The sequence below is a fragment of the Phascolarctos cinereus genome, unplaced genomic scaffold, assembly GCF_003287225.1.
Source record: "Phascolarctos cinereus isolate Bilbo 61053 unplaced genomic scaffold, phaCin_HiC Scaffold_5;HRSCAF=322, whole genome shotgun sequence".
Taxonomy (NCBI): Eukaryota; Metazoa; Chordata; class Mammalia; order Diprotodontia; family Phascolarctidae; genus Phascolarctos; species Phascolarctos cinereus.
This window is the reverse complement of record NW_027555958.1, coordinates 10753815-10781039: the sequence shown is the minus strand read 5'-3', so window position 1 is coordinate 10781039 and position 27225 is coordinate 10753815. Positions and strand designations below refer to the sequence as shown.

Below are 27225 nucleotides of genomic sequence, written 5' to 3'. Positions count from 1 at the left end.
ACGTGTATGATGGTCACCACTGGTTGGTGAAATCACTGCCTTTTCCCTCACTGGGATTGGCTCGTCAGACTCACTGTGAGCATCTTTGGGAACGGCTCCAGCATCTGGGGGCTCCAGCCACCATGGTGGTGGGGCCCTGGGGAAGTGACTTGCCCAGGGTCAAACAGCCAGTGTGGGGCAGAGGCAGAGCTCGAACCCATGCCCTGTCTCCACTAGCTCCTGATTTTATTCACGGATTAACCTTTTCATTCTCACTTGGAGTTGAAAGCATGTCTGGCATCCTGAGGTTACTTCAATCCAACACTGTCATACAGAGGGAGGGAAGCTCTTTCACCAGGGCCGCAGTAAGTACAGACCGGATGCTTCAAGGCCCATAAAGCTCCTACTAATCGCCTCATTTGGCCAGCACCGACTCACTGTCTGTCCACGTACCAACAAATGACATCTACGCTACAGGAGAGACAATGGCAGGTCTCTTGGTCTCTCTCTCTCCCACCTCGCTAATGTAAAAAACAATCCAATCCTGACGGCAGAGCCATTTGTTCTCAAACACCTCATCTCCAGCATTATTTGCCATCTTTAAAAAACATAACACAAAAGCAGCTTCAAGATTTCACAAATGGGGCTTATTCCCCATTCTGGCCTACACAGGCCTAAGGGTCTGTCTGTTTGCCTATTTTATGAGTCTCTCTCTCTTTTTTTTTTCCGTAGGCAATGGGATTAAGTGCCTTGCCCAGGGTCACACAGAGCTAGTGTTATGTGTCTGAGGCTGGATTTGAACTCAGATCCTCCTGACTCCAGGGCCGGTGCTGTATCCACTGCACCACCTAGCTACCCCAGTCTCTTCTAAAGGAGATATGCTTGAAGGGACTCTAGAGCTGTGTGTTCCCCTCCCCTATCCTGGCCAACCCCCCCTCATTTACAGATCAGGAAACTGAGGTCCAGGGAGACGGGTCCTGAAAACCCACAGAGGTACAGGTGAAGGCAGCAGTTCCCAAAGTGTGGTCTGGGGCTTCCTGGGGCTCCCCTAGACCGTTTCAGGGGGTCTGTGGGGTCAAAACTATTTTCATAATGATACTAAGACTAATTCTTAGCTAAGTAAATTTCGATAGGTCTAACCGACATGCAAACTCTTTGAGGGAAGGGTCCTCAGGAACTACAAACTGGTTGATTGAGTCTGACTCCTAAATGGTGGGGGATGCTGGGTAGTCGGGAGAAAGATATCAAGATATTGGGAGGAAGCAGGGAGGGGCTATTTGGGGCTGGGTTTTTAAGTCAGACATTGCTTCCCAAAATTTAAAACATACATTCAAAGCCCTACTGTCCTGGGGCGTTGTGTCTGTAAAAACAAATCTACCTCGAGTTTACGCAAGAAGAAACCTGAAATTTCTAATAGTAATTGTTACAATTATAATACTAAATATAATCATACAATGTAATAATAGCCAGCGTTTCTCCAGCGCCTATGCTAAGTGCTTGACAAATATAATTTCATTTAATCCACACAACAACCTTGGGAGATAAGTGTTATTATTATCTGCATTTTACAGATGAGGAAACTGAGGCCCAGTATCTTTAAGTGATTTGCCTAAGGTCACCAGCTTGTAAGTGTCCAAGGCAGGATTTGAACCCAGGTCCCTGATTCTTCCCACATTTTGTCATCCTTGACAGCTCCCTCTTCCTCATTCTCCATTGCAAGTCAGTTGCCAAATCTTTCCTTGCTTCCTGCAAATATCTCTCAGGGCCCTCCCCTTTCCCCTCTTCACACAGACACCCCTCCCGATTCACACCTTGGTCACAGTCCCCCCCTGGATTAATGATTATTCCTAATTGGGTTCCCTGCCCCTAGTCTCCCCACTGTCCTAGGTGCCCTCCACAGGGCAGCCAAAGGCACTTTCTTAAAGCACAGGTCTGACGTGGGCACGCCACAGCTCAAGAATGTTGAGTGGCTCCCAGCTTCTGGGATCAAGCACTCATTCTCTGTTTAGTGTTCAGGGCTCTTCGCTATCTGCCTCCAGGCAACCTTCCCAGGTTTACTACACACTACTGTCTTCTAGGGGCCCTCCATTCTATCCAAACTGGCCTTTCTGTCTCTGCATTCATCGCATTCTCTAGCCTCTACACCCTTGCAAAGGCAACATGCCCCAAACACCAGCACGTCCTCACCTTTGCCTCTTGGAATACCAAGCTTCCTTCAGAGCTCAGCTTGAGTATCACTTCCTATATGGGACCCTCCCTGATTGCCCAAACTGCTTGGGCCCTCCCTACCTCCAGAACTCACCTGCTGTCTACGGTGTAGCACATTTCTGTTTATTTATATGAACACGTACTGTTTCTCCCCCAGTGGATTGTAAGCTCCTTGAGGGTGGGCATTGTTTCACTGAGCTCCGTAATCCCAGGGCTTAATTGGTGAATGCGGGTTCATTGACCACAATGTACATTTATGTACATTTAAATCAATCATAAAAACACACTGTGGATTCACAGAAATTGTCTTAAAGTTGTCTTCAAGTTGATGAAGGCAGAAAATGGGTATCTCTGCTACAGGGAAAACCATATTCCTTCCCATTATATTCTCATATAAAAGCAGACATGCTGTAGAGGAAAACTCTTCTGGGAATCCCCTAAGATGCCACCTGACTTCTAGTTCTCTCACTTTATTTATTTGTTTGTTTGGCAATTGGGGTTAAATGACTTGCCCAGGGTCACACAGCTAGTAAATGTCAAGTGTTTGGTCTGAGGCCGGATTTGAACTCAGGTCCTCCTGACTTCAGGGCTGGTGCTCTATTCACTGCACCACCTAGTTGCCCCCTAGTTCTCTCACTTTATGTCTTTCTCTAGACATATCTGCCCATAAAATATTGGGGCTTTAAAGGACCTTGGAGAGCAGGGTACTTGCAGATCTCTTTCCAAGAATTCTGTGGCCCCAGAAAGGGCCCCAAGGTAGGGCCCTGAGCCTTTTAGAGACAGGGATCCCAGACCCAGAGCGGCAAGGGCCCTTGGGGCAAGCCCCTCCTTCCTTGAGAAAGGAAGGTGCCATAGAGGTCAGAGGTGGAATTGGAACCCAGAGCATCTGGGTCTAGAGACCGATTTTGGCCACAGTCACAAAGCCCACCCACAAGCCTTGGACAGTAGATGCCAGACCAGTGCTCTCTGTCTCAACCAGAATACAAACACCAGACTTAATATGGAGATGTTTAATGCTACCTATAAACTGGGACCTCGTAAAGCATGCATACCGAGCTTGGCTTTCGGCAGCATGGAGCTCAGAGTGCAGGAGGGCTGAGCCCTACCCCTGCTCTCCAGACCACCTTGAAAACGAAATAATTCATCTTCAAGAAAGAGACACAAGAGGAGCAGGGACCTCGTCTGGAGACCCAGCCCTTGCTGTGTAACTATAGCTGCTTCACATCTTGCAGTCTCAGTTTTCTCATCTGTAAAATGCGGACAATAACATTTGCACCATCTACCTCACAGGATTCTTGTCAATGTTGCCCCATTAATGACAATAATAATAATTATAATTGTTCTCATTTTTATAGCACTTTAAGGTTTGCAGATAGCTTTATAAATGTTTGATCCCCACAGTAACCCTGGGAAGTGGGTGACATATTGTTCCCATTTTACAGATGAGGAATCTGAGGTTAAATGACTTGACCAGGGTGACACAAAATAGGTGTCTGAGGTGGGATTGGAACTCAGGTCTTCACCACTGCACTGCCCAGTGGCTAATGTGCCCTAGTAGAGAGGTGGTGAGAGGTGAGGAATGAAGGCTACATTCCCAGACTTGGGCAGTGTGTTAACTGTAACTATTTGTTACGAGGATAACCGATTAGGGATGTGGGGTGGGGAGGGGAACCAGTGGGAATATTGAGGGGGGTGTGAAAGACAAAAAAAGGATCATTAATAAAACATTTTCTCAAAAAACCTCTAAAGTGCTTTAGAAACATGTTATTAAATATCTTTCTGCATGCTCAGTCTTTCTCTCCCCCCTTTCTCCTTCTTTCTCCTCTCTCTCTGTGTCTCTATCTGTCCTCCCCTCTCTCTTCTTCTCTCTCCTTCCCTCCTCTCTCTCTCTCTCTCTCTCTCTCTCTCTCTCTCTCTCTCTCTCTCTCTCCTTTTCCCTCCCTCCTCTCTCTCTCCCTCTCTCTCTCTAATCCATCGGAAGCCCCACCCTTAAAAAGAATGATCTATATTTATCGCCCTGGTGTTCTTGAAATGTGAACGGCTAAAAGGAGGAAACTGTGTCTCAGCAGCTGTTTCTAGCGTGTCAAGGAGAAGGCAGCCATTTGCAGAAGGTGGATGTAGGGGGTCAGGGGTTCCCTGATCTGGATCTCACAGGCCATCTAGTGCAACTTCCTCATTTTACAGAGAGGGAAACTGAGGCCAGGAAGGTGATGTGAAACCTGCTGCAGGTCACATGGGTCATAAGGGGATTCAGATTCAGACCCTTTACCTCCAGAGTGCATACTCACTGAATATACATACTTCCTAGAATGCCCATAAATTTTCAAAGAGTTCACCTTTTTCTTTAGAAAAAGGAAAATTTCTCGTTTCCTGGCAAATAATACAGTTCATTTCAGAAGCAAAAAAAAATCTCCCAAGGCCATTCCCTTGTGTGTCCCCCTAGGATCTGTTATTATTTATCAGATAATGATAGGCACATGGAACAGTCCTAGAATCTCAAGCTGGAGGGTGCTTAGAGATCACCTAGTCCAGCCTCCTCATGAGGGTCAGTGGGAACAAGAGGTGCAAGGCACACTGGGAAGGGTGTAGGATATCAGGTGAAGACCTGGCTCCCAACTTCACCCCTGCCCCTCTCAGGCTTCTTGGAGGATCACAGGAGGACATGGGCAGAGGTGGACAGGATCTTAGGGGCCTTTAAGCCCAATCCTCTCATTTTACAGATGAGGAAACTGAGACCCAGACAAGTGAAGAAGCTTAGGAGCATAGGACTCTAGATTTGGAGTCAACCACCATCTAATGATCTTACAGATGAGGAAATGGAGACTCAGAGTTAACTGACTTGTCTGAGGTCACAAAGGTAATAAACATTAGAGGTAGGATTTGAATTTGGGTCCTGCAACTCCTGAGTCAGTGCTCTTTCTGGAGGGTCAGAGATCTAGAAACATACACCTAGTCTGACTGCTCCATTTTACACATGAGAAAACTGAGGCCCAGACAAGTGAAGTAATTTGTCATAGTCAAACAGGTGGTCAGGTACAGAGGGGCGATTTGAGCCCAGAGCCTCTGACTAAACCCAAGGTTGGATACCTCTGGGGAGAGTTCCCAAAAGGCCTGGGAGAGGGCGTGTGCCTATAGTATGAATATCTGTGTATGTCTATGTGAGTGTGTTTATGTCTAACTGTGTGAGTGTGTCTATCTGTGTATGTCTTTGTCTCTGTGTCAGTGTGTATCTGTATGAATATGTGTCTGGGTGAGTGTGTGTCTATGGCTATCTGTGTAAATGTGTATCTGTGTGAGTGTCTACATTTGTGTGTGTTTCTGTGTGTGTGTCTGTATGTGTCTCTGTGTCTGAGTCTAAGTCTGTGTGGGTGTGTCAAAGAATGAGGAACAGAGCAGAGCTGGGCCACCCATGTACATGGCTGCAGGAGGGACAAGTGCCCAGGACACATCCATGGGCACTTCTGATCTCTGTTAACCTCAGACCAGAGACCTTGACCACCCCTGGAGCAGGGCAGAGTCACCTGCACCCCAAGGCCTGAGGCAGTGTTCCAGGCTGCCCAACCTTGGGCCCGAGGATCAGCTCGCTCTTTGGGGGTGGCCCTGGATCACTCAAACATGCTCCGAACCACCCAAGATCTCATCAGCTGAGGAATGCCAGCAGCCACAGACATGCCTGCCCGTGCACCGAGGCACTTCTGTCTACACCCTCCTGGGAGTGCATAGGGTGGGAGTCCAAGGGCAGGTGGGCATTCCTGGCTTCTAAGGGCCTTTCTTGGGCTCTGGCTCCATGTCAAGGACACCAGAGGAGCACAAGAATCAGCCGTCAGCTATTCCTTCCCATCGTCCACGTCCAGGCCAAACTCACACCAACAAGGGCGGAATGCCTTCTTGTGATGGGCTGTAAGGGGGGAGGATCTGGGGCACCCCCCCGCTTCACCTTGGAGAGAAGCTCTGGGGCACCCCACCCCGCTTCACCTTGGGGAGAAGCTCTGGGGCACCCCCATCCCACTTCACCTTGGGGAGAAGCTCTGGGACACCCCACCCCTCTTCACGTTGGGGAGAAGCTCTGGGGCACCCCCACCCCTCTTCATGTTGGGGAGAAGATCTGGGCCTTGGTCAGTGCAGCAGGACCTTTATGAAGGATGGTGGAGGCAGCTAAAAGTGATCCATACCTGGCATTTCATCCGTGTAAGAAATAAACTTCCAGTAAGGAAACTCTCTCTGCCAACGAAGGTACCAAGGCACCTGCTTTGCAATTTATAGTCTGAAAGAGTTGCTGGGACCCTTGAGGTTAAAAGAATTGTTTAGGGTCCCACAGCCAGTAAGTAGCAGAGCCGGACTTGAACCCAGATCCTCCTGAGGCCAGCATCCCCTTTACCATGCTACCGAGCTCTTAAGATCATTCACTGAGCTTAGTCTGGAAGGGACTTCAAAGGCCATCCTGTCCAGCTCTCCTCATTTAACAGAGGGAGAAACTGAGGCCCAGAGGCAAAGTTACTTTGCCGAAGTCACATAGCTAGGAAGGTAGGAAGCATGATCGTTATCACCATCACAGCTAACATTTCTGTGGCGCATCCTCGGTGGCAGGCACTGTGCTAAGTGCTTTACAATTATTTACATTTTGTAGTCATTTGATCCTCACAAGAGTTGTGAGTTCAAATCCGACCTGTGCATGACCCTAGACAAATCACCTAATCTCTCTGTGTCTCAGTTTGCCCACCCATAAAAGGGGGATGATTATAGTAGCTACCTCCCATGGCTGTTGTGATGATCAAACGAGTTAACATATAAAATGCTCTGCAAACCTTAAAGTGTTACATAAATGTGTTGTTGTTGCTGTCCTGTTGTTTTGTTCAGTCGTGTCTGACTCTTCATAGTCCCATTTGGGGTTTTCTTGGAGAAGATACTGAAGTGGTTTGCCATTTCTCTCTCTAACTAATTTTACAAATGAGAAACTGAGGCAAGCAGGGTTAAGTGACTTGCCCAGGGTCATTCAGCTAATAAGTGTCTGAGGCTGGATTTGAACTCAGGTCTTCCTGGCTGTGCACTGTGCACCTGGCTGTCCATTATGCAAATACTAATTATTATTATTATCTTGAAGATTTTCTAGTCCAAATCGCTCATTGTACAGATATGGAAACTGAGTCCCAGAGAACAGGGAAACGACTTCTTCGAAGTCACCCAGCTTCAGAAGCAAAGCCAGGATTAGAATCCCTGGACTCCCAATCCTGTTTCAGCTAAAACCAGCTATGAGGAAGATACCTCTGAGTTTGATACCTCTTCACTTCCTCCAGGCCTCAGCCTCACCTCCCTGGCCGCCTGCTCATCCAGGTGGACCAGGAACAGAAGACTGGGAATCATTGTTGCTTCCCATCATGTTCTCTGGCCCTTTCTCACCCAGGCCAAGGGTACTGGGTCTTCACAAGGCTCAGGAAAAGACCAACAATTCTAGCCGCAGGGAGGTATAAAGGGGTTGGAGCAGGCAGCTCTGGCAAAGAAGGGTCAGTTAATTAGCATTTTCATCTGCAAAATGGGTGAGCACTGGGAGATTCCAGAGCAGATAACATCTGGGAGTGCTTAGGCAAACCTGAAAGGAAACATGGCTTGGAGGCATAGCCTGCAGCACTCAAAGCTCTCCTTCTTAAAAACGGTTCACACCAACCTGCTGCTTTTGATTACTGAAGACATAATGTAGCCATTTGGGGCATTAGGGACTTGAGAATATAGCCATTTTCTGACTTCATTTAAATAAAAGGAGAACTTTGGGAATATCTATGATATGAAGATATTTTCCCCCTAGCGTTCCAATTTTTGTTGCCGTTATCTTTTAAGGATCTAGGTCTAAGAAAGACCTCCGGGGGTCATTTCATCCAACCCCCCCCACCCATTTTACAGATGACCAAACTGAGGCAGAGAAGAATTGAATAACTTGCGTAAGGCCATACAAGAAGTAAAGGTCAGAGCTGGGATTCAAACCCAGGTCTTGGGACTTTATAACCAATACTCTTCCCCTGGGATGGACTCCCTTGACTGCTCTGACCCACTCATTTGGCTGCTCATTGGACCATCCAAGTCCTACTGCGGTTGTCCTGGGTATTTTAACAAATGCATTGAAGAGGCAGCCTCAGTCCTGGGGTGGAGGGCAGTCCCAATCGGTTATTCGTTCACCAAATAGTTAACAGATCATAACGGTCCTTTGGAATTTGAGCTCTAGAACAGGAACTGTGCTCGGTGCCTGGCACACAGAAGGTATTCATTAAAGGCTAGATGACTGATTGACATTTATGCCAAGTCCTGAGGATGGGGACTTTTAGCAGTTCTACCCAGAATATCATAAAACGTTCGAGTGGGGAGGAGGGATGGGAAGCATTGCATGTGGTGGTCCCTGCCTGACCTTGCCCATCTTGTTTTCTGCACTCATCAGACCTTCTGACAGCTTTTCCAGGCTCACAGACTGAGAGCCAGGAGGGATTTCAGAGCCCACCTAGACCAGCCCTTTCCTTTTACAGATGAGGAAACTGAGGCCCCAAATCCAAGGCAAGACAGCCAAGCCCTCTCCACTGTGCCTGCTACTTTCTCCTTCACCATCCATAGAGGTGGCAGGTGCTGCTTCCACAGTCAAACCCACCCCCACTGCAGGGCCTCTCCAGCCTTTGGTGCCGTGGACCCAGCCAGCAGCCAGGCTTCTCTCGCCCCTCCTCTCCTCCAGCTCCAACTTGCCTTTCTTCCAGCTTCAGCTCCTTCCCCTCCCTGTCATCCCTTCCAAATGGCAGGCTTCTCCCAGCCCTTACTTGTTAGTGACCCTGGTCCTGCCCAGCCACATCGGGCCCTTCCTGGCCCCATACCCAACCTCCTGGCACCTCCAGGGGCTGGCCTGTCCAGCACCAAAATGGGCTCAGAGCTGGACAGCCAGGAAAGTCTTTGCACACTTAGTTACAGTTGCTAGGTAGGAAGGAACTTTGAGCCAGACTGTGGCAGACACAGCATGCCAAGGAGGAATTATATACTTCAGGCTGAAAGCACACACATGCATCCACACTGGAGGCTTGTATACCAAACGGTGTGGGACTATCCCAGAATTGCAGAATTTAGGAGGTAGGGAGTACTTCAGAGACCATTATATGAAGACAGACATTCCCACTATGACATCCTCAATAAGAGGCCACCCAACACCTCTTTGGAGGCCTCCAGTGAAGAGATCGCCACATCCCTAGGCAGTCCCTTCAGCACTAAGTTTGTTCTGAAATCCAGCAGACTTCTCATCCACTGTCCTCTGCCTCACTAAAGCAATCCAGCAAAGTGACAGCACACCAGGAATCAGCACCCTGGCAGCCCCAGGTCAAGCTTATCTTCCCCAAATTCTCAAGTCCTGTCTGCCTCTCCCAGAACCACAAATGTCTGCCCGGCAGCAAAGCCTCAGAGAACAGCTCCACACCGCATTACCTATTTGTTCGATGAAAATCTTCCACGAATCGGCAGGAATGGGGTGGATCATTTTCAGGGCCTCTGTGAGAGTGGTTGGGCTGTCTGCGGCCAGGGCTGGGTACTCCTCTGGGGTGGCCACGGTGCCAGGGGTAGATGAAGATTCGCTGTGAGAAAGAGAGAGAGAGAGAGAGAGAGAGAGAGAGAGAGAGAGAGAGAGAGAGAGAGAGAGAGAGAGAGAGAGAGAGAGATTCACTTTGAAACAGAGACCTTTCCTTAAATAGGGGGGAAATGAACACAGTGGCAAACGGAGCATCACCCCTTGGCCTGCTGTGGGGGCCATGCTCACCAGGCAGCACAGAATGTTACTGACTTTTATGTCTGGCCCCCTCCTCTCTCCTCCCTGGGGCCAGGCACTCAGAATACTGTGCTAGGAAAGGAATATTTACTAGGGCTATATACGGTGATTTATGCATCCATCCCCACATGGCCGAAGCCCAAACCTTCATGTTTTCATTGCTTGCGAACAAGGCTTGGAAACTTGGCCCTTCCCTTTGTGGGGGGCTCTTTGAGAGAGTATTTTGCACTTTGGACTTGAGCCACTCTCCCCACCTAGGCAGCACGTGTGTGGAGGTGAACGGAAGAAAAGGCTCATTCACCTGCTGCCCTCTCCACCCCCAAACCCCAACCCTTCAACCCTGGCATAATCTCGTTCTGTGATAACGAAGTGGGCCAGGAAAGACGGAGCAAGAGGGGAACACGAGGAAGAAAGAAGACAGCTGGCTGAGGAAAGGAAGGAAGAGGGCTGGGGTGGAGGGTCTGCTCGGGAGAGGAGGGCGGAAGAGCTGAGTGGGGGCTCTGGTTGCTTTGGAGGTGAAAGGTTGGGGAGGAGAGTGCATTCAGGTTGGATTGGCAGAGAGGGGAGAGACCAGAGATCTGCTCCTGTCCCGTCCTGCCCTCCGCCTCCACTTCCCACAGGCGAGAGAGACGGAGAAAGTCACTTCTCCCTGGGAACAGGGCGGAGGTACCGAGTATCCTGGGGCGGGGGTGGAGGGCGGGAGGTAGGTAGGGAGGGGGACAAGAGCTGCAGCAGCTCTGCTAAGCAATCTCGGGCCCTGAGCCAGAGAGAGGGGCAGGGGTCCTCTGACCGTGCGCAGTTTCCTGGGTCAGGGGCCCTACTTGGAAAGTGAGAGATGGAAAGAGGGGCTGGAGTCAGATCCAGGCTGAAGTGCAGGAACGCAGCATGCCCTCAGGAAGACTCGGGGCTGCTAGGGTGGGAGGAGCGCCGGGAAAGAGGAGGAAAGGGGACGCCGGGAAGAGAGAGGGGAAACAAGGGAGGGGGAGATTGGGAAGAGGAGACTGCAGAGAAAAGGGTTGAGGGTTCAAGAAGAGGGGCGGGGGGCTCAAGGAGAGGACTAAGGCAGAGGGCCACGGGAGCGCATGGAGGGGAGAGGGACTCAGGGCTGAAGAGGGGCTCAGGCAAGGACTGCGAAAGGGAGGCGGAAGGAGAATGCGCCCCCAAAGCAGCCTGCGCTCCCGGAGGCGGCTAGTGCCCGCAGCCCGCTAGTGCCCGCAGCCCGAGGGGGCGGCGTGCGGGGTCTGGCGGACGTGGGCAGCAGCGCCCCGACGGGGCAGGTGGGCAGGGAAGGAGAGGGCAGTGCGGACCAGGGGCCGGGGCCCCCTCACCTGCTGGCCAGGTGCCCAGCCGCCGAGTCCCGGGGGTCGCTCTCCGAGGAGGAGCCCTCATGGTCCACGGCGCAGGCAGCACTGAAGGCGGCAGCCAGCAGCTCCATGAGGGTCCCGGGCCGGCGGGCAGGTGCAGGCTGGAGGGAGCTGGGGAGCCAGGGATGGAGGGAGGGCGGGCGCAGCACGCAGGCTGGCTCCCGGAGGGCTGTGCGGGGCGCGGGCTGGACCCCGAGCTGCCGCTGCTGCTGCCGCCGCTGCTATCCCGCTCGGCTAAGCGGCTGCTGCTACTGCTGCTGCTGCTGCTGCCTGGAAGGCTCCTGGGGGTTGCCACGGTAACAGGAGAGGCGGGAGGCGGGAGGCGGCGGTCACAGCCGCTGCGACGCGGCGCCCACAGCAGCAGCAGGAGCGCCCTGAGAGGAGGCAGCGCGGCGTGGCGCAGGGCTGGGCCGGGCCGAGCAGCGCAGCGCAGCGCAGGGCAGGGCTGGACTGGGCGGGACTGGGCTGGGCAGCTTAAAGCAGGGCAGAGCAGGGCTGGGCGGCACAGGCATGGACAAGCAGCGCCGGGCAGAGCTGGGAAGCGCGAGGCTGGACAGGCAGCGAAAGGCAGCCCTGGGCAAGGGCCGACTCCCCAGCTGGAAGGCCTGGTGGGCCCCAGTGCTATGAGGGAACACTGATCCACCTGCACAGAATGCTTGGGCTGGCTTTGGCAGGCAACACTTGGTTGCGTCTCCTACTTAGCCGTGTGACCTTGGGCAAGTCTTTTCCCTTCCTGGGCCTGTGGATGAGCTAGGTGAGCATTAAGGGCCTTTTCAGTCCTAAATCTAGATGGTGCCTTAAGTTTGATGACTAGGGTTTGAATCTTGGCTTTGCCACTTCCTGCTTGTGTGACCTTGGACAGATCATTTAACTTCTCTGGGCCTCAGTTTGCTCGTCTATAAAATAAGTGAGTTAGTTTACCTCGCCTTGGAGATCCCTTTTGACTCTGATTTTATTTGACTTTGAAGCACTTTCCTCACAACAGCCCCCATTTTACAGAGAGAGCAAGCAGCTTAACCAAGGTCACCCAGCTACTGACCATCTGCACTGAGATCCCACTTGAGGTTTCTTCTGACTCTGAATCAGCAGACTTTTCACTAGATACTGTCACCAATTAAGGACCCAAGGTTTTCTAGTTCAGCACCTTCGTTTTACAAATCAGGAAACTGAAGCCCAGGGGGAAGCCACTTTCCCAGTCTGTTCCTGACATTAGCACTGGGATCCTGCTCCCAGTTCTTCTTCCTCCAAGGCCAGGATTGCCTCTCCTCTCTGACCTCCACCTCTCAGGATCCCTTCAGAATTCAGCTGCCACCTTCTACAAGGTACCTTTCCTTTGGCTCCCCAGGACCGCACCAGGCTTAGCCCATTGTACACCCTGACTGAAGGCTTGTTGAGTGAAAGCTTTGGAGCTGGAAGAAAACCTCAGAGGTCTGACCCCTCATTTTAGAAGAAAAGATTGACCTCTGGAGAGGGAATCTTCCCACAGCTAGTCCTTTACAGGGTCAGAATTTGAACCCAGGTTCTCAGACTCTAAAGCCACTGGGCCACTGAATTAGAAGATTCCTGGTCCCTTCAGACTATTTTCAGCATCATCTCCTTCAACAGGAGGGGGCCAGGAAGTGGGGGTGGGGCTGGGGTGGCTGGTTCCAAGTGCCCCTGAGGGGAATATGGATCAGATTCCAAAATGGGGTAGAAAGAATTTCCTTTGGGTCCCTCACCTTCTCATGGAAGAAAAGGGAAATTTCCCTGATGTTACCTTGAAAAAAGGGGAAGGCGGTTTAACCACAGCTATCTCGCTAACCTGAGAACATCGGGGAATTCCCCCTCTCCACCCAGCCTGCACTTCTAAGAGGAAGGAATTACTTTATCCTTCCCTTAGAAATGACCAGGAAGAGAGGAATCCTGGCTTGGTGGAGGGATCCGTAAGGGAGTGCAAATCAATCTACGAAGACCGGTACTGCCTCTGCCTCCAGCTCACAGGTACCCCTTCAGGCTTGGATCCCCCTGGGTTACACTTAATGGCTTCTGGTATCCTTTCAGTTCTAAATCCAGAGGGCCCAAGGGTCTTTCTCACAACTCCATGCAAGATTGCTGAGGAAGACCCAAATCCATGCCTAGGACTGAGAGATGGAAGGAAGACTCTCTGCTCCAAACTCCTCATTTTTACATGAAGCCCAGTGAAGTTAAATCCATACCCACAGTCACATAGCAAATGGGTGTCAGAGCCTGGATTCACATTTGGGTCTCCTGACTCCCAAATCCAGTCCTTTCTACTCTCCACACTCAGATGGACTGACTCCACCTCTTACCATCTTGGCCAGCTCTCACCCAGGGAGGAGAAAGACAGCCCTCTTTCTCAGCAGGCCTCCATTGTTAAGTTAAAAGGAAATGGGGGTGGGGGTGGGGTGAGATTTGGGCCCAGGGCTCTCAGATAATGGAGAAGCTGGGGCCAGGATAATGCTCAGTCCCCACCACCCTCAGGCCTAAGAAAAGGAGGAGTTCTCCAGCAGTGCCTCCTTTGGAGGGATGCCCATCCTTCAGGCCCCCTAATAATGGGGTGGGGAGGCCCACGGATGTGTTGAAGGAGCAATGGAGGAGACACTTACTGGTTTCTCCATCAGTCTTCTGTTATCTACTGGTCAGGAAGGGAAAAGGTGGGAGAGAGAGAAAATGGTTGATTAAATTTGGCAAAGACAGTAGTATGATATTCCAGAGGAGGAATGAGAGAGAGAGAGGAGGAGGGGGGGCGGGAGGAAGGATGTTGAAGAGGGAAGGGAAATGGTATGTGATCCTATGGGAGCATCTGGAAGGAAGTACACAGCTGGTCCAAGGAACAGACGTGCCTCTGGCCAGATTAGCCAGTCCCAGGACAGGGTCTGAAGGTCGGAGGGATCATCTTGTCCAACCCCCTTCTTTTACAGAAGAAAAGATTGAGGCCAGGAGAGATTCTCGGGCTGTGGACTTAGAGTGGGCAGAGGGCCTCTGAAGCTGAGGAAATACAGGTTTGGGAAGCTGGCAACTGGCCCGATATTGCCACACAGGTGGTCACTATCAGAGGCGTGCTTTGAACTCAGGTCCTCAGACTCCAGAGCTAGGCATAACAATAACACAACCCAATTCAACAAATGTTTGTTAAGTCTCTACTGTGGGTCCAGCACTGGAGGAGGTAAAGGCATGGATCTCTGCCCTCATGGAGTTTATAGTCTAGTAAAGAGGTGTCCGGTTTTAAATTCTTTCTGAAATGGAAATCTGAGGAAGACTGAGCTCACTGCCAGTCTAAGAAGCAGTATGGGAGAAGTACGAATGTTAGATTTGGAGTTAGAGGTCCTGGGTTCAAATCCTGCATTTGACACTCACTAGCTGTGTAACCTTGGGCAGTGTTCCCTTGCCCCCTCTTGGCCTTGGTTTACTTTTCTGTAAAATGAAGGGTGTCCTGGATGGCCTCTGAAGTCCCTTCTAGCTGGGGGAGGGGTCCTGTGGGCCAACCCCACACCCTCTGCTTCTTCAGTGACTCCTTCCCCTTTATCTTCACTGTCTTCGGTGGAGCCAGCTTTGAAGACAATGGGGGAGGGGGCTTAGCAGTGGGTCATCCAGAGCTGGATGGCCGAGGCCTGACTGAAGGAGATGCTTGGCCGGAGCCCAGCATGCTGATGGTGGCCTCCCAGACTCCTGTACCCCTCTCCTAGCTTGGAAACTGAGCTCATCCAGGGCCCGTGGGCTCAGTCAGGGAGTCCAAAGGGAAGGAGTTGGAGGGACCTCAGGGAGTCACCCACCAAAACAAACAAACAGACTGACCCGACAACAGCTCCTGATTCTCAAACTTGGGATCACATTAGTTGGCACAATTTCTCACTTAAATTCTGGAAGGAAGAGGCTACAGGAATCCACTCCACTCCCTTCCCAGTTATCCATGGCTGGCTAGGAACACACCTATACTCCTAAAACCTCCCTCCAATTCTAGGCTTCCTCAGGGCCCTCTAGCCAGCATTCAGCCCCCTCCACCATTTCCTCTGGAAGACCCACTCCATTGTCAACAAATTTCCCTCCATCCTCCTGTTCCTCGTTTCCAGGTGTGTGGTTGTGGGGATTCTTTCTCAGGTAAGGGATGGCCTGCAGCTGGCACCCCTTACATCTCTGAAATACTGTGGATAATCTCTCCGCCCCGACAGTCTACATATAAGGAAACCTAGGCAAATATTACTCAAGTGACTTGTGGGGGGAGAGGTCCACACAGCTAGTAAGTGACAGAAATTGGATTTGAACTCAGGTCTTCCTCACTCCAAATCTGGTTTGGTCTCTGAATTACCCAGCTTCCACAACAATCGGGATCTTCTGCTTTGTTTCTCTCCCCACCTCACCTCCATATCCACCTTCAGCCTTGCCTCTTCCTTTCTAGCTGTTCTCTGAGTATCTAATTCCACCCTTCTCCTTTTACAGGTGTGGGAGGACACCACATTAAGTGACTTACCCAGGGCCACACATAGCTAGCTAGAGACTGAATTAGAACCCAGGTTCTCCTGCTCTGTCCCTCTGGCTGCTTGGATTTCCCTGGAAGGGAAGGTGATGGAGAACTCTAGAGCCAATGATCCCATTGATTCTGAGAACCTTCTCTATGTGCTTCAGACTTCACTGCAGGCATTGCTGGTTTTCCCCTTAAACTTTGTGTCTGTTGCTAATTACCAAGAGTGAAAGACCTAGTCAGACACTAGCCTTGACACTGATCAGCTATGTGACAATGTAGAGGTTATTGTCTCTGAGTCTCATTTTCTTCATCTTTAAAATGGGTATAATGATGATTACAGTTCCTTCCTCATTGAACTCCTGTAAAGAAAGAAAAGCCCTTGCTTGGCAAATCACTTCACCTAGCTGTGCCTCAGTTTACTCAACTGTAAAAGAAGAGGGAGGGACCCTGAGATCCTTTTCAGCCCTATATTAGTACATGTTTATTGACTGTTGACTAACTGACTTCCTTGATTGTAGGACCTAACCAAGGAGCTACATGGGAGATAAGGCAAGAAAGAATATTTGTTGAAGAGGTCACCCTAAGGAACAGTCAATAAATGTCTGTAAAATGAGGGGGTTGGACGAGAATATATCTAAGGACCCTTCTAGCTCTAAATTTATGGTCCTATGTTCCCTCCTATCTCTAACAGTTGTGATAAAGCTACCAGAAAAATGGGGCTAGGGGGAGAGTGTGACTCTGGAGTCAAAGGACCTGGGTTCAAATCCCTTCTTGGCCCCTCACTCCCTGTGTGACCCTGGGCAAGTCACTTAACATTTCTGATTCTTGTTTGCCCATCTATAATAACGATCATCTCTAAGGTGCCTTCTTGCTCCAGATCTATGGACCTTCCTGTGAAGCCTCATGAGGCATTGACATATAAAAAGATCTGAAACAGTGAGTGGAGTGGGGGAGAGGATAGCTGGTGAGGAGGGGGAATGATCGAGAAGCCCAGTGAGAAATGAAGAGATGGCTGGCCTCCTTAAACGGAGATTCTGAGAGAAGCCCTCAAAACCCAGAGCCATATGGTACTTCTGAGGTATTTGTGTACCCCGAGGATCATGCTATTGGAAACTATCCAATTGCTCTGCCCTGGCACAAAGCTCCAGTTGCCCAACCTTAGTTATGCTGCTGCCCTCAATGCTTCCCCACTGCCTATCAAAAAGTCCAGTTCCCTGCAACTAACCATGTGACCTTGTGCAAGTCATTTAACTGCTCTAGGCTCATCTCTAAAATGGGGATAATAATAGCACCAACATCACAGGATCATTGTGAAGACCAAATAAGACAGCATATGTAAAGCCCTTAAAATGCTATCAAAATGCTATTTATTATTATCTGCAATTTATAATATTAAAGAATTGCCCAGAGCACTGGTTGAATGACTTACTTGGGGTCACAGAGTCAGTGGCAGAGGCAGGATTTGAATCCGGGTCTTCCTGAATCTGAGGCCAGCTCTCTAGCCGCTAAACTACCCTGCTAAACTACCCTGTTTTTTTTTTAAGTGAGGCAATTGGTATTAAGTGACTTGCCCAGAGTCACACAGCTAGGATGTATTATGTGTCTGAGGTCGGATTTAAACTCAGGTCCTCCTGACTCCAGGGCCGGTGCTCTATCCACTGCGCCACCTAGCTTCCTCAACTACCCTGCTTTTGTTAGGCAAAATAAATACAAAATGTGATTTTTTTTTCAGAGTGGACACGAACATCTGGGAGCAAGGGAAGCGTCCTGAGGAAGCGCTATCTGGGTTGAGCTTTAAGGAAGCTTGGGACCCCAAGAAGCAAAGATGAAGAGAGCCAGGCCTGGGGCCAGCTTGTGAAAAGGGGAGAGACAGACAGGGAGCAAAACAGAATGAGCCTGGAAGCGGGGTGGGGAGCAGGTGGAAAAGTGCTGGAAAAGCCATCAGAAGACTCTGTGTTGGAGTCTAGAGACAGAAGAGCCTCGGCCCAGATTCTGCCTCATGTCTGCATGATCCGGGCAAGTGTCTAAGCCTCATTTTCCTCATCTGTAGAATGGGCACAATCATATCTGTGGTATTAAGTCCGGCAGGGCCATTGTGAGAACCAAGCGAGACCCAAATGTGTATCATGTATCTCCCCATTTGTGCGGATGTTGTCTTCCCCTTGGAATACAAGCCCCCTGAGGACTGGGACTGTTTGGGCTTTTCCTTTGCCTCATCAAGGGGAAGTCACTCATCTCTCTGGGCCTCAGTGTCCTTGTCTGTGAGAAGGGGGCTTGGACTAGCAGACCTCTTAGATCCTTTTGAGTCCCTAGTCAGTGGTCCTGTATCCTGGGTCCCTACCAAGGGCCAAAGGAGTTAATATAGCTAACTGGACGGGGATGTGACAGTTATCAGAGCAATGTCACCAAAGAGAAGTCGTAAAGAAGATTTCAGTCCTGGCCCACACAAATTGGGCCTTGTTCCCAAGTTAAGATCTTCATTTGTAGCTGGCAGAGCTGCATGGCTGCAGTGTCGGCATGCCGGGAGCTGACGGCGCCGCTTACACACAGCAGGGGAAAGGCAGGAAGTCAGGAGTGGGACGTGCCCTCGGAGGGCTGTGCATCCCCAGGAGCTGAGGGCACAGAAGAGCCTCAAGCCCACAGCGCTGGGGATTAAGGTGGGGATTAAGGTGCGTCCTTGGGTCACTTTATGCCGCAGCCTGAGGTGATGGGTGTGGGGGGGGAGTGGGGGATTCCTGATCCCTTCTCCTTGATCCAGCTAACATTCTTAACAAATGTCCAAGTGAAAGAACGATAAGCAAATCCACCAATGGGATTTCTCTACATTTCTTTGCTAAATCTTTGCTACTTAATCCAAGACCTCTTCTCTTGATTTTAAGTGTCAATATGTGAGTCTGCTGAGCTTGGACCACTCTGCAAAATAATAAGAGCAATAATGAAGCATTTTACATACATAATCTCATTGGATCCTCGCAGCACCCTGTGAGGAGGGTGCCGTGGTAGCATCAGCCCCATTGCACAGATGAGGAAACGGTGTCAAGAAGGTTAAGCGGCTTACCGAGGGTCATGCAGCAGTAAGCATCAAAGACAGGATTTGAACCCACAGTCAATCAGCAAGCATTTCTTAAGCAGCTAGGCGTTAAGGAGAGGGGAGAGGAATGGGAACTGGGTTTTCATTGGTATGGGAAGTTTCCAGTGAAGAAACGTTCTCTACCAAAGCAGGTCAGCCCCTTCCCTGCCGCTTATGGGATAGGGAGCTGCCTGCAGCACTGAGAGGGTGTCCAGGGTCACACAGCCAGGATGTGTCGAAGGGGAGGTGTACAAAACATCTCCAGTCCCTCAGGAGCTCACCTCTATCAGGGGAGACAATGTGTGCAGCAAGGCTAGGGCTGGCAGTCACCTCTCTCCCCTCCCCTCCCCTCTTTGTGCATGGGGCACACTGGCTTTCTCTGGCCACGCCCTCGGTTTTCCTCACTTTAGAGGAGTGGGGGTTTTCCAAACCAGGCTCTGGTGAAGGTCCGCTGCCCAGCCACTCTGGCTAATTCAATTGCCCAGAGAGACCACAGCCCCTTGAGTTCTCTCTGCCCTTGGAAGTTGTAAAAAGTAAATTAATAACTTTTTTTTTTCCATCTCCAAGTCCCCAGTCAGAAATCACACTCTGGCAGAGAAGTAGTCAGAAATCTCTCTCTCCCCTTCCCTCTTCTCCCCTCCCCTCCCCTCAGTGCTCTATTCTGGCCACAACACACACATTCACTTCTTCACCTACCTCTTTCCCCCATGATCTGCAGGGGTGATACCGGCTGGTGTTCCAGACAAATTCAAGCTCAGGGGCTCCTTCATAGATCTCTATTTTCCAATGAACCTAGCACATTTAACAAAGGCCTCAAGTCAGAGAGGTAATGCCTCCTTTCCTAGATAGCCTCTGTATTCTTAGAGCAGTAACATTTATATGTCTAGAAGGAGAAAGCCAGAAGATAATAATTGCTGGCATTTGTGTCCATTTAACAGATAAAGAAAGCAAGACTGAGAGAGATTGCCTTGGTAACAGGGTAAGTTAGGTATCAGACGCAGGATGTGAACCCAGCCCTTTTTAAGTTGAGGTCTAGCATTCTATCCACTATTCCCTATGGTGGATGGTCGTGAGGGACATCCCATCTCCTGTCCCCAAAGGAGAATAAACTCTACTTTGTTACACACTCCATGACCAGGCACTTGAGTCTCCAATCTTTCATGAGAACAGTATGATTATGGGGTTGCAAATAGAATGGAGAAAGTGGCTATGTTAGACCCAGACACCTCTTTATTCCAAACCTGAACCAAAAAAATAAAAACCTACCCAAGCGCTAAAGCAGGAGGTTTTTTTAGGCTTTTGGAAAAGAAAAACTAGAAATCTAACAGAGTGTCACTTTCTGGTTCTTTTTTCTTTTTTAAGAATAATTTTAATTATCTATGTAAGACGAGTGTTCCGTTCCCTTACCTCAATAATTATGGAGGGCCAGGAATTCTCAATTGACTCAATCAATCACTCTACTTTACTAAAAATAACTAACAAGATGGTGATATCTTTGTCATGTAAGAACATCTCTGTTTAATCTATCAATCAAAGGTAATGAACTAGGTGTGAAAGGTTATTGACCAGCTGGGAAAGAGTGGAGGCCATTGGATGAGGTAGAGTGCTCCTGGGCATGAAGTGTTTGGGGGTTGGCTGAAAGACATCAGTCACATCCTGTGGGGTCTGTGTTAAAATGAGAAGTTAGGTTGAAATTGAACATTTGAGTGACAGGCATCCTGGAGAAAGGAGCAGTCCCAGCCAGGCTCCGCAAGGGAATTGCTTAGGGTGAGGATGGGAGAATAAGAGTCTGTCTCCTCTTTCCCACTCTACCTTTACCCTACTGCCTTGACCAGAGGAAGACCTTACAAACTTCAAAAGATCTGACAGATTTTGGATTTCCCACTGACAACCTGGTAATATCCCTGAAACAGCCAATGTCAGCGTCCTTACCAAGGAGCTAAGGACAAACTAGACCCAGTAGGGAAAGACAGCTTTAAGACTCTACAGAGATCCCAGCAGAAATGGACCCCATGCTTATGGGGAATTCTGTGAAAGCCCCACAAAGGAGAGAAAAAGACTTCTAAAAAATGCCTTCTAGCCAAGAGTTTCTTTTATCTGCCTGTACATAATATTTCAGTATAGTCAGATAAAAGAAGGTATTTATAGAGCACTTTATAAACATTATATCATTTTATTCTCACAACAACCCTGGGAGGTAGGTACTATTATTATCCCCATTTTACAGACAAGAAAACTGAGGCAGACAGCAATTGACGTTTTCACCAGTTTTGCTGAACTGTTTTTACCTTTGTTTGGAGGAAAAGAGACTCGGTGGCCATGGTGAGGTGGGGGGAGGGGTAAGGAATAGCTTCAAAAATGACCATGTTGTGAAAACAAAAAAGCATCAGTAAAATGTTCAAAATGAAATGAAATGAGGTCATTGGACTACATTGTCCTCTGGTCCCTTTCAGCTCCTCACCCTGTGAATAGCTCAGTAACTCTTACTGTAGCTTACTCTCCAAATAGCTGGTTTCAATCTCCTCTCTTGCCAACAGTGTCAGAGAGGTAGGTTAAGAGTCGGAGGAGGACCCTTCATCTCTGAGGCTGGGGCAGAATGTACCCAGCAGAGAAATGGGCCCAGGCTTAAGGAGCAATTTCCCAGAAATGAAAGGCAGAGCACTTTGTGTAAGTAGGGCAGCTTCATTTAACAAAGACTTCCGTGCAGGGCTAGTCATATAAGTGACAACACGTTTATCTTTGGGGCGAAGTGGAGATGACATTTCTAACAGATCTAATTTCATAGAACCATAGAATCGGATTTGGGGGCCCGAGGGGCAGACATCAGGTGCAGCTAGTCCAAGAAGCTCCCTTTACAGCTGTGTTTGGCGGGCGACAGAACTGCTTGGCAGACCCTGCTTTTTTGGCTAAGGATACACAGCCAGTATTCTTGGTCTAATGCAGCGGCTGGCAGCCTTGATACCCCTGCAGCCAGACTTAAATGTCTTTCAACCTGACTGGGATCATGGGACCTGGAAGGGAACTCAGAGATCATCCAGAAATAGTCATTGAATCCAAGAATTGGAACGTACATTGGCAGCCCTGAGATCCAATTGGTACCCACCCCTCTTACGACACATATGAAAAAAATACTTATGGCATCAGGGATCTAGATGGGGCCTTGGAGGTCATGCAGTTCACCCCCCTCCTTCTAAAGAAGGAAACTGAGGTCCATAGAGAGAAAGGGAAGTGAGACCCAAGGTCACACCAGCAGCAAGTGAGAGAGACAAGATCTGAACCCAGGCTCTCCGATTCTGGAGTCAAGAGCTCCATCCACTGATACTCACAAGACTCCCAGCCTCAGGGTGTACATACTTAGCACTCCTTCCCACATGGACACTGAAAGGAAGAGGGTCTGGGATCCTGGCATTTCTGCTGTAAAGTCCCCAACGCTGGTCTATGCCTTCAAGGAGGCCCCATGCTTACTTATTTCCAACAAGTACCATATCTCATCTTCCCTTCTCACAACAAAAACCTCTCAGCCCCACTCCCTCACTATAGGAAAACAGGAGAGACTACTTGTCCAAGGAGGCTTATATTTGGGTGGGAGGGTGGGTGATAGATATACAAAAAAAAAAAGCATCAGTGAAACTTTTTTTTTCCAAAAATATGCAGAAGAAACCCAAGAAATACAGCAGGGGATGCAAATACAGATTTTGTTACAACTTTGTGTGTTTATATACATAACATATTAGGGCAGCTGCAGAGAGTGCCAAATGTGGAGTCAAGAAGACCTGAGTTCAAATCTGGCCTCAGACACTTATTAGCTGTGTGACCCTAGGTGAGTCCCTTTACCCTGTTTGCCTCAGTTTCCTCATCTGTAAAATGATCTGGAGAAGGAAATGGCAAACCACTCTAGTATCTCTGCCAAGAAAACCCTAAATGGGGTCATGAAGAGTCACACACGACTGAAATGACTGAGCTGTCTGACCCTACCCTTTATTTGCCTCAGTTTCCCCATCTATAAAGTGGGGATAATAAGACCCCCTACCTCCAAGAGGATCAAATGGGATCATAATTGTAAAGCACTTAGCACAGTGCCTGGCACATAGTAGGTACTTTGCAAATGTTAGCTATTACTATGACATACATTTACAGGGTGTCCTAAAAGTCTTAGTGCACTTTTAAACTATTAGAGCTTCTATATCTCCATACAGATAATGCACATTATGCTTTTTTAAAAACAAAGCAAGAGAAATCCATGGTTTCTTTCATCTGCCTTTCTTGTTCTTTGTATATGGAAACATTTGTGTTTGTTGGTGATTAAGTTCACAACAAAAAAACCCTTGAACTTAAAAAATAAATACAGTGGGTGCTAGGGGTGCAGTCCCCTTCCTCCTGCAATCCTGTTGGAATAATGGAGGAAAATCAATCTTGTTAGCAACAAGCTGGCCGCCTGGGCCTGGTCACCAGGAGAGATCAGAGGTGGGGAGAGAAGGGAAAGGACAAACAGGTGTGACCTAACCAAGGGTTAAGGGAAGGACCTTCAGGAAGGAGAAAGTACAGAAGATGAGACTTGTCCTCAGCTTGCCTGGGCACCTGGGGGGCTGCCTGGCTGTGAGTGAGCTGGGAGTCAGGAATGGAAGCCAGAAAGCTCCCCCCTTCCCTCCATTCCCCCAGCTTGGGGCAAGCACGCCAATGCAGGACATGTGGGAGCGCTCCTCTGCCAGGAGAGCTCTTGTACCCAGGATGGCAAAGGACCCTGGGACTTCCTAGCCTTTTGGGGACCAATGGTCACTCATTCAAGAACATCCTTTTTTTTTTGGCTAAGCGATGGGGTTAAGCCCAGGGTCACAGAGCTAGTAAGTGTTATGTGTCTGAGGCCGGATTTGAACTCAGGTCCTCCTGACTCCAGGGCTGGTGCTGTAATCCACTGCACCATCTAGCTGACCCATTTGCTTTTCCTTTTAATATAGTTTTCTTCTTAGGATGGTGAGCTGTCAGATGGGGAGTCAGTCTCGATATTCTGTGGGCACCAGGAAAACATACATTGTCCCAGGTTTTGTGGGTGAGGACTGAAAGCAGAAAAGTGAAGGAAATCCTCAGGGGGGCCACCTGTGCCCTTTGGGTCAGGAGATCCTCTGACATGAGGGTCACAAGGTACTTAAGTTGACAAATCCTTTCTCTAAAATAACTTGGTCACCTTTGGGAAACCCCTCTATTGTTTGTACAGCTGCTGCTTCAGTCTTCCCTTTCTCTAGACAAATGATTACCAATTTAAAGCTTGAAGGAGCCCTGGAGACATCTAGCCCAACCCTCTTGTTTTACAGTGAGGGAAACTGAAGTCCAGGAAGGCCAAAAGATTATAGACTTAGAGCTGGAAGGGATCGCAGTGAAAACTTCTCATTTTACAAATAAGGAAACTGAGGCCTGAGGAAGTGATTTGCCCCAGTAAATCGCGGCACCAAGATTAGGACCCAAGTCCTCAGTCTCTTTCCTTTGCCTTCTCATCTTCAAGGCCACCCATGCTACCCTTCCTCTGTTTCTCATCACTTCCAGATGACCCCAGATCTCAGCAAGCATTACCCAACAGTAACCACTGGCCTTGGTACTGACCTGGAGCCTGGCCACTGCTCTTTTCTAGGTGATTCCTACTTTTTCTTTCACTCCAGTGCCTGATGGAACGGTAGTAAATGGAATTCCTTCGGAGAGGGATGTGACATCGTGGTGATTCTCTTCCTCCAGTCAAAGGGTCAACATTGTCTGACTCCTCTCCTTCATCAGAGGAAGGATGGGTCCTCTCATCACCAACCTTCCAAAGACCACCAGCAGTGGTCTTCCTCTGGCATTGTCCTAACTCGTCTGCCTCCTTAGTCTCCATGTTGTTAGAGATCAGCAGCAGAACAGCTACAGGTCAGTCACCTCGAACTCCAGCAGATTGGGCTCCCTGAGAACAGGAGAGAGAATAATATTTACATATACATTACCATTCCACCCACTGTCACTCACATCCTTCCTGGGCAAAATGAGGAGCAGTCTGTATATCCTGGCAGTCATTTCAGGTCAAGAAAAAAGATCAATTTAGTCCCAGAGAGTTGGGTGGCTTCTGATAATATTTGATAACTCAAACCTATGTACTATAGCCTAATCATGCCCTGTTCTAGAAGGCATAAGGCACAAGTAACTTTCAAATACAAAATGTTTTCTGAACACTAGAATAGAACAATGACAGCTGAAATACCGTGGATGACTCAGACACCAAAGATGGGAAAAAAATTTTAGGGCCTGGGGGCTGTCTCCCATGGTGGCTACCAGAAAAATGGCTCCTAGCTTGAGGTTCTCTGGCTAGCCCCTACTCAGAACCAGAGAACATTAAACCCTCCTGAGGGCTGCATTTAAAAAAAAATAGCCATCCCAAGGGCCTTTAGAAGAAGATTAAGTCTGTTCTTTTAACTGCTCGTGTCTGCTGCTGAATTGAAGTCCTGGGTTCCAGACAGCTATCTGACTTAGTGTTCAAAGAAATTCTTGTAGCTTTTGCTTAGCCCCTAATGGGAATCATATGTTCCTAAGATCTATTTCAGAGACTTTGTCTCCATAAAACAAACCATAACCCTAGAGGAGCTATGTGATATCTAGGCTGGGGTGTGCTGGAGGCAGCTCAAAATGGCACTCAAGGTGGTGCTGAGGTCAAGCTCTTTGGGCTATACTCTATCTGCATTAAGATAAGTTTCCATGTATTATAACATCAGTCAAGGATGCAAGAGCAGAATCAGTCCATTCATCCATTGATCTTTCAATGAGCAGATGGGAGTTGTCAACCATCTAGTTCAACCACATTATAATAGGTTGTAATATAACCTCCAAAAATTATACATAAACGTAACCTAGCATTAGACTATGATAAAGATTCCTTTGGTGTACAGGATGGACCAGATGGATGCTTGCCAGAGTTTAGCGGGAATCTTGGAGGTCACTCAGGATAACCCCCTCATTGGGGGAACACAGAAACATGCCTGACCTATGTTAGAGTGGGAACTCCTTTCGTGCATTGTGGGTTGGGTATGATGGCTGCTGAGGCACCTTCTGACTCCAAATTCTATGATTCTGAGGTGTCTCAAGGGTCTGCGATGTGCCAGCCCCTAGGCTAAGTGCTGAGGATACAGACAAAAACAAAAGTCTCTCCCCTCAGGAGGAAAGACCAAGCCCACATATAAACATGGGATGGGGGAGGAGGCACCAGTTGGTCTCAGGGATCAGGAAAGGCATTAAATGTGGCACACAGCTGAGCACTGGAGGAAGCTGGCAATTTTGAGCATTGGTGGTGAGAAGGGTGTGCATTCCAGGCTCAGAGAACCACTGGAGATGGCATGTTGGGTGTGAGGACCAGCTGGAAGGCCAGTATGGCTGGAATGCAGAATGCAAGAAGGTCTGGGCAGCTGGGCTGGAGCCAGGTTGTGAAGGTCTTTAAATGCTCAACAGAAGAGTGCGCGTTCGACTTTGGAGGGAATAGGGACCTCAGACACTTACTAGCTGTGTGACCCTGGGCAAGTCACTTCCTCCTGTTTGCCTCAGTTTCCTCATCTGTAAAATGAGCTCAGAAGGAAATGGCAAACCACCCAATATCTTTACCAAGATAACCCCAAATGGGTTCACAGAGAGTCAGACATGACTGAATAGTGAATGAAAAATATATAGGTCACCACTTTACCAATATGGCTCTCCATTTAGAGTGATGGCTTTGTATGTATAGATCATGGATTTCTAGTGGCTCATGAATGTTCTTCAAGAGTGTGTGTTGATAAAAGAGAACAGAACCAGGTAAGCATTGGGAGATCTGGGCTTCTGGCTCTGCTCCATCATTGGCTCATGGTGGGAACTTGGAATTCTGCTAACTTCTTTATGTCTATTGTCCCATCTGCAAAAGGAAGCTGGTCTCTGTCTGATAGCCCAAGGCCAAGTTTCAAAGGGGGCCAAGACATTTTCTGGTCTCTTCTCTCCTTCCTTGCTGGGTTCCCTTCCCACCTCTTGGCATTGCCTCTTTATACACCAACTGCTCCATCTCCTCAGGGTGCCCCTTTCCTTTATTTAAGTGCCCCTCCCCCTTGCGTATGGTTCAAGGTGATCTTTCCTTTCTACTTCCCCACCCTCTCAAATCCTTCCTTCCCTTAAAGTAGTTACTCTGAGCAAATTATTAAGAAGAAAACAAGGAGACAAGTGGCCTGGGTGGGAAAGATGCTGGGTATGGAGCCAGAGCCACCTCTGCTGTTCCAGAGACTGAGGAGAAAGAAAAGTCCCCTGCCCTCAAGGAGCTTACATTCTACTAGGTAGAAAGACACAGATAAATAAAACCAAAATATGAACAAAGTGATTTCAGGTGCACACA

At 49.0% G+C, this 27225-nt stretch overlaps 1 protein-coding gene and 1 long non-coding RNA gene across 2 annotated transcripts in view; one reads left to right on the top strand and one right to left on the bottom strand.

Moving 5' to 3' along the window:
* The window catches only part of NGEF (neuronal guanine nucleotide exchange factor), an 82007-nt gene extending 70372 nt beyond the window's left edge, over nucleotides 1-11635 (bottom strand). Inside the window, 2 exon segments of the mRNA XM_020972174.2 lie at nucleotides 9631-9776; nucleotides 11296-11635. Of these exon segments, the coding sequence (XP_020827833.1) occupies nucleotides 9631-9776; nucleotides 11296-11402 (253 nt within the window). The 5' untranslated portion in view covers nucleotides 11403-11635.
* Nucleotides 11636-11812: 177 nt separating this feature from the next.
* LOC110198076 (uncharacterized) lies at nucleotides 11813-18739 on the top strand. The gene is made up of 2 exons (XR_013486772.1): nucleotides 11813-12085; nucleotides 17526-18739. It is a non-coding gene; the product is annotated as an uncharacterized LOC110198076 (long non-coding RNA).
* The last annotated feature ends 8486 nt before the right edge of the window (nucleotides 18740-27225 follow it).